Genomic DNA, 7,508 nt, shown 5'->3' with positions numbered 1-7,508 from the left:
CTTGTTCTCTCTGATAAAACAGAGTACAAAGAGCATGGTGTAAATATAGAAGGTCAAACAACTGTGGGTCTTTGTTGCTGGCAATAAGCAAGTGAGGATAGCAACTCGAATCAGAATCACAGCGATTAAGTTAACCAGATTGTAGATTGTGGAGTCAGAGAAATTGTTTGTTTATTAAAACAGGAAAAGGGGGAAATGAAAAACTTTGAATCAGATAAAACAAAAAACACCAACACATTTTATTATTTTCTATAGAAAAAATATCAGTTTGCTCTCATAACTCTTTGGGTGCAAACAATTTCCATAGCCTTGGGTTGCACAAATCTTACACCCCACTGTGTCACAAATATAGCATTTTGTAGCACAAATCTTTAGTTTTCAGACAATATAATTACATACTTATTAGGTTCCATAATTCCTTATAGTTTCAGATACTATAAATACACAGTCTTAGAATAACATTTTCTCTCCATGACAGAAGGCAGCAAATGTTTATGGGGAAGGAATCACTGTCATTAGACTACTAGTCATTATTCAATTGGCCCTAAAGGAATAAAAGCAAACTTGATCCTGGTGAGATCTGAACACACAATGTAGACAGAAAAAATAAAATACAAGGCATATTTAACCCATCATGCTGCAGTTTCTCTCGCTCCATTTTTTTTTTCCAGTCTTAAAATAACAAGCCCATATACGTTAAATCCTTTTAAAAAATAACGTGGCCATAGCCAGTAATTAATTAAAACAGGATGGTTCCCCAAAGGATTTACTATCAAACATGCTTAATTCAGATCTTGTGTCACTCTCATTATCCTCCTGCCAACACCAAATAAAACAGAGCAACATATTTTTTTCTTCTTTAAACCCACATCCTTTTCAACAAAGAACTTAATTTCAGTCTTTATATTTTATTAACTTCCTGTGCCTCAAAAAACCAATAGCAACCAAACAGAAGTCAATATAACTTTATTATTATTATTATTGTTATTATTATTAAGGCGGTAAGCTGGCAAAATCGTTAGCACGCTGGGCAAAATGCTTAGCCGCATTTCAGCCATATTTACATTCTGAGTTCAAATTCCACCAAGGCCAACGTTACCTTTCATCCTTTTGGGGTCAGTGAAACACTGAGGTAAATGTAATTGACTAGTTCACTCCCCAAAATTTCAGGCCTTGTGCTTATAGTAGAAAGGATTATTATTATTTAAAAACTTCCCAAGATACTTCATTTTCAACAGTGAGGAATAGGTATTGGCCTTCTTCTCAATGAAAGCCAAAATAAAAAAGAAACATTTGATGGATTTCTATTACAAACATTTGTTTCATTTGCTAATTATGTATCATTGTCTACAAAACTGGGTCTGTGCCATTGACACTCTTTTGATATTTCAAATGAGATGCCTGAAAGCAAAAACAGTTGACAATGCTATCTAGCCAATGTTTTTCATGATCAGCACTACAACAATCTTAATGAAACACCATTATAAGCCTCGGCAATTTAATACTCACTTTTCTTGTTCAATATAGATTCAACATGTACATACTTTCAGCCCACCTGTCTATATTTTCATATGAAAAGCAGAGCTGTCTAAAGCCTGGTCTAACTACCTTTTCTCAAATTCATTTTTGCTGTTACTTCATATACCCTTAAGACCACTTAAGAAGTACAAGGTTATGATATCAAAAGCATTGTCAAAAGTATATGGAGGATATACTGGTACAGACATTATAGAAATATATGTTGGGTGGCACCGATGCTAGAAGTAAATAGAAGAAAACTTAGACCAAAACGACAAGGTTAAATTAAACTAAGGTCCATGGGCAGATGTTACATGATAAATATCTCCAAGTCATAAGAATAATGTAAAAAAATTAAGACATTAACCCTTTAACATTCAAACCAGCCAGATCTGGTCAAAATATTCTACATTTTATATTCAAACCAGTCAGATACAGCCTCTCACACCTACCCTACTATGTCCTTCTAAAAATAAGCAATCACGTCATGAAAATCTCAAAGCTACAATACAGTCCATGATTAGTTCAAAACAATGTGAGTAAATAAGCATTACATTTGACAGAATAATCTGAATGTTAAAGGGTTAAAACAATGAATGATGAGGAGGGTGATGATGCTTTCATTTATTTGGATGGCAAATGATAAAAAAGGAAAAGCTACTTGGGAAGTAAGTTGTGATATGAAGGGAAAAAAAAATTTAATTTTCATAGTTATACAACAGATGAAATAAAATTGTTAAAATAAAATGAAATGAAATTGTTAAAATAGGGATGTTTAGAAACAGAGATGATAAAATTCTTAGTTTCAGACAAAAGTAAAATGTCATATATCCTATAGGACTTTCAATAGACATAAAACTACTCTTTAGTTCTGTTTATGTGGTGTTAAGTGAATCAGAGATAAAATGTGACACCACTTCAGATAAATAGATATTCATCAGTTATAGGGTTTATTTATCAACAGATTTGTGACCTATTTCTGTCCTGTAGGTAAAGTGAGGACCCACAAATATCTAGGTACTGAGTCACAACAAAACAACTATTATATATGCTAATGCTATGTAAACCCAAAGAGGCTCCCCAGGGCTGGGTACAGCCCTAGTTTTATGGCAACAAACAGACTCAAGATAAATACCCCAACATGCATAGGCTTATAGTTTTTTTCAAATGTGGCCTTGTGAGATAATACGGAAATATTTACAACAATTATTCAAGAGAAAGAATAAATATTCATAATGATATTTTAAAATTCACTTCTAAAGCTTTAAAGTAAATCATATCAAGCATTATAAGAAACAATTTGAAGCAGAAAAGAACAACAAACAGTCAATGGGCTTGTTGCTCCTATCTCTATCTCAAATTGCTTATATAACATACATGTACAATTAATTAGTTTGCTAAAATTAATCATCTGACATATACAATGGGGTGCTGAAAAGTTCCTGGTGTTGAAAAAAAAAATACAGGAGGATGAGTTAATTATGATTTTATATATTCCTCTCTCAGATTCACACACTTATTGCAGCAGTCCTTCAGTTTTTCTAAACCCCTGTAAAAGAACTTGGAAGGCTGGGCCTCCAACCAGGCCTTTCGTGATACCTTTAAAGCCAGGAACTTTTCAGCACCCCTTCGTTTATTCATCATTGTCATTGCTTTATCATGTAATTTTCCATGCTTTGCATCAGTCAGTTAAGAATTCATTGGAGTGAGTTCTTTTACAGCTGGAAACCCTCACCTGTCTCCAAGCACAGCATAGTGATATTTTGTCATGGTTGGATATGTTGTAAGATTGGGGAAGACAAAAAAAAAGGATGCTGCTTCTGTGATAGTAATACCTATTTACAACTATCATGCAATGTTAAGACAAGGATACACACACACATGATGGACTCTTTCAGTTTCTGTCTGCTAAATCCACACACAAGGCTTTGATTTGCCCAGGCTTTAGTAACAGATATTAGCCCAAGGTGTCACACAGTGTCACACAAGGTGTCACACCTGACAACCATCTCAAACATCAAGATAATTGAAATCAAATGCATAGCAAAAATATGTGAAGTAGATGTGAACTCAATATCCGATAAAGTAAACAATGGGGGATATAGGGAGACTAAAGATAGTCTGCATCATCAATTAATCTCACTATAAATAGTTCTAAAGTGATATAAGTTGATTTGTGGCAAGGATATTCCTGTGTCACATTCTCTTGTGAAACCTGTACTGGACTGTTTGAATAAACACATTACAGAACACATTACATGCAGCATCTCTAACTATGCAACACTTTGACCATGAGATGAATGTTATAATATGGGGGAAAATACCATTTTTGGAATCTTGCCAGTATTGAAATGTTTACTTAGACATTTTTACTAAATATAACAAATAAAACAGTAGGCAAAGAAAGAAGAAGGAAATGATAATTATCAAATGGAAGAAAATGCAAAATTATTATTTTAATATTTTTTTTTAATAGATTTTCTTACCTTTATCATCTAGAAAACTTTTCCGATTTCTCTGAACACATGAAAACATTGTGCTAGTTATGTAACTGTCCAAATCATAACAGATGGTTACAGAACTAAGAAACACAGTCCATTTGCAATTACAATAGATAACACTGATTTAGAGTGTATACAAGGCAAGTATGATTGCTTGAAACCAATTGCCAGTAAGCAATTTGAAGTACGTAATAAAGTGTTAATAATGTTGTGAGTGACATTCTTTAATTTGGCAAACAGAAAGTAATTCAAAGTGGAATCCTGAAAATACACCAATAAATGCTTGTTGATATTACTAAGAAAAGAGAGAATTTCTAGTGAAATTATGAGCACTAAAAAGGAAATAAAACATGACTTATATGATAACTATACAACTATATTCTTATTTATTATATTCCTATTTAGCCATAGATATTTCACTTGTAATGATAAATTATATTTCCTATATTATATGTTTCTGCCGACTAGCACCTGGTTATATACATTTTGTTATTTATACTGGTTTTGTAATGTACCATTTTTGTAGCCATTGAGGCAAATAAATAAATAATCATTATTATTATTATTATTATTATTACTATTACTACTGTTGTTGTTGTTTTTGTTGTTTCTAATTCAATAGTTTATATTGCGTGCTTTCACTACACTTTCATCTTCAAGAATCTTAAAAGTGCAAATTAAAAAAAAGGGGGAAATAATAAAATGCTTAAATATTTATAATATTCAGATAATAATAATAATAATAATAATAATAATAATAATGAGGCTGAGGATGATGATGATGATAATAATAATAGACGATTTCTCAGAAATAATTAGGAGATATTGCGAGATTATTAATCATCAACCAATCAAATATAAAAGATTTGTGTTTGATGTTATGGTGTGTATCCATTTTTACAGCTATGTAACAACAATGTAATTTTCATTTAATTTAAACTTTACAAATAAATCTAGGAGCAAACATCCAAAGAAATAGTCAATAATTCTTTGGATGTTGGTGGTGTTGTAATAAAAACGAGGCTGCTGTATTGGTTGAATTCTTCAAACCTAAAAACTGGCTTAAAGTGAAGAATCAAACCAAAGCAATTACAATTCTTCTGCAAATATAGCTAGTTTAACTTGCAAATTCTTTGTTTGCTTATGTCTCTTGATCTTTCAGACATTATTTTTCAGGTTTAATGTATATTGATTTAGATTGTCCTTTTGTTTTTGTTTTTAATGGCTGGCTGTGATATGAGAAGGATTTGGTTACTATTTCTAGAAGGCCAAATGTCTATGTAGTAGCCCTATTAAGGTTTCTATATACAGTATGTCTATGTATATTATCCGTGGCTGCAATTTTTTTTCAAGGCAGCCAAAGTCTAGTAATGAGAGTAAGAGATATGAATGATTGCTATACTTTTCAATCAAGGTTTATCACTGTACAAAGGAAATATTGTTTAAATGCTACTCAGGAATAAATTCATTCTTATTTTGCTTTGAAGTTTCACAGAGGAAATACTCAAAGACAGTCAACATTAGGCCTGAAATTTATTTTTGATTGGCAAACAAATCTGTCACATTTACAATTCAAGGTCAAAATAGATGCCAATGTGTAATTTGATACTTGGCTAAATCCATGTGTATGAGTGTATATGTATAATATAAAATCATTATCTGATTAAAAATTTAGAGCACTCAATACAAAATAGGGTGTAATATAATATAAATTAATGTACAATTAGCCTGTACGCATTTTTCTATGTGAGGTATATATATATATATATATATATATATATATATATATATATGATGTGAATAGGCTAAGTTGATAGAGTATCAGACAGAATGCCTTGCTGTATTTGTTTCAAGCTTATGCACTCTGAGTTTGAACTCTGCTAAAACCAAGGGTCGTGGAGGCGTGTGGCTTAGTGGTTAGGGTGTCAGCATCACGATTGTAAGATTGTGGTTTCGATTCTTGGATCGGGCGACGCGTTGTATTCTTGAGCAAAACACTTCATTTCATGTTGCTCCAGTCCACTCAGCTGGCAAAAATGAGTAACGCTGCGATGGACTGGCGTCCCGTCCAGCTGGTGAACATATATGCCATTGAAACTGGGAAACCTTTAAAAGGGCACAAAAAAAACCAAACCAAACCAAAGGGCACATTAATCTTTCTCCTCATCCATCTTAAATCAATAAATAAAGTACAAAAATCAAGTAAGAGAGGGGGGTTGAATATTCAGTCTTTCTCACTGTCTCTCACAGAGTCAATTAAACTGCACTTTAGAAAGGGTCACGGGGAACAACTCACAGTGACATTTTCCCCATGAACAGAGACAAATTGAGCAAGGGGATAGGAATCGCTTCTCAGAAATACTAACATATTACTAGAACTGCCTAAAATAGACCAAGATGCAGTATAGCAAAGCGCAGAAATAAATACAATATATGTGTGTGTGTTTGTGTATTATATATTTATATGCAGTCACTTCATAATTCAAACTATAACATCTCTAAAAGATATAAATGTATATCACCATAAATGTAAACACATATCTATATATCTATCTGTAAATATATATATATATATATTGGAAGGTTTGGAGGTGATGTACAGAAATTATATTATAGAAAAAAATTATGGTACTCAGAAATCTGGATGTTTGTACATTTACAGATTTTATATCTTTCTCTATGTATGTGTGTGTGTGTGTGTGCGTGTATTTGTATTTTGTAAATCAACTGCTAAGTAGAATGAACCGTAAGATTCTTTTTCACAAAACCTTTAGGCCTGAATAGGTAACCCTAACTCCTTTACACATGAAGAGGTGATACTCCAACAAAGCCTTAGTCACAATTACTAAAATAAACTTACAAACATATGATACAAACACAAAGGTTTTATATATATATATATATATATATATATATAACGTTGCTATTCCCTCATATTTATATCTTCATTGAATATAGCAGGGAAAGGAAAATAAACATTTCAGTACAAGTCACTTTAAACGTGTGTGCATGTATATATAGGTTCTATGTATTGCTATGTGAGTGTTTGAATATATGTGTGTGTGTGTGTGTGTGTGTGTGTGTGTGTGTGTGTATACACACACACGCACATTAATACATTTGAAGTAAGTACACGAATGTGTTGTTTTATATTTCTGGTATATTAAATGGTAAGAAAGAAAACTTAGTGTAAAACAGAAGAGGTTCGGGGAAAATTATCTAAGTAAATATTTATAGAACCGATATGATATGCCAGATAATTAGGAAGTGACAATGAGTCAATAAGTGAAAACCAAAAATGAAGAGCCAAAGAAAAGAATCTTTCTTTCCTACCATACTTATGAGCTGTTTAATCAATCAATCAATAAATCCAGAAGTGAGAAAATCAATTCCTCGTTATTTACCATTTATGTGTATGTATAATATATACATGCATATGTATAAATAATATATATATATATATATATATATATATATATATATATATGT

The 7,508-nt window shown here is 31.9% G+C and overlaps 1 protein-coding gene across 10 annotated transcripts in view; it reads right to left on the bottom strand.

The window, feature by feature from the left end:
- LOC106884182 (glutamate receptor-interacting protein 2) overlaps positions 1-7,508 on the bottom strand; it is a 537,293-nt gene that overhangs the window by 185,730 nt on the left and 344,055 nt on the right. The window contains exons 1-2 of one of the 10 annotated variants that reach the window (XM_052965779.1): positions 7,353-7,367; positions 4,005-4,280 (exon numbers count right to left, since the gene is read on the bottom strand). The exons of 8 other annotated variants lie outside the window; for them this stretch is intronic. In XM_052965779.1, the coding sequence (XP_052821739.1) occupies positions 4,005-4,053 (49 nt within the window). In that variant the 5' untranslated portion in view covers positions 4,054-4,280; positions 7,353-7,367. Of the gene's footprint in view, positions 1-4,004; positions 4,281-7,352; positions 7,368-7,508 lie in introns of those variants that run through there. One more of the 10 variants, XM_052965795.1, reaches the window with a different exon arrangement.

Source organism: Octopus bimaculoides, chromosome 1 (assembly GCF_001194135.2).
Source record: "Octopus bimaculoides isolate UCB-OBI-ISO-001 chromosome 1, ASM119413v2, whole genome shotgun sequence".
Classification (NCBI taxonomy): Eukaryota; Metazoa; Mollusca; class Cephalopoda; order Octopoda; family Octopodidae; genus Octopus; species Octopus bimaculoides.
The sequence above is the reverse complement of the archived record's forward strand: the minus strand, read 5'-3'. Positions and strand labels throughout refer to the sequence as shown.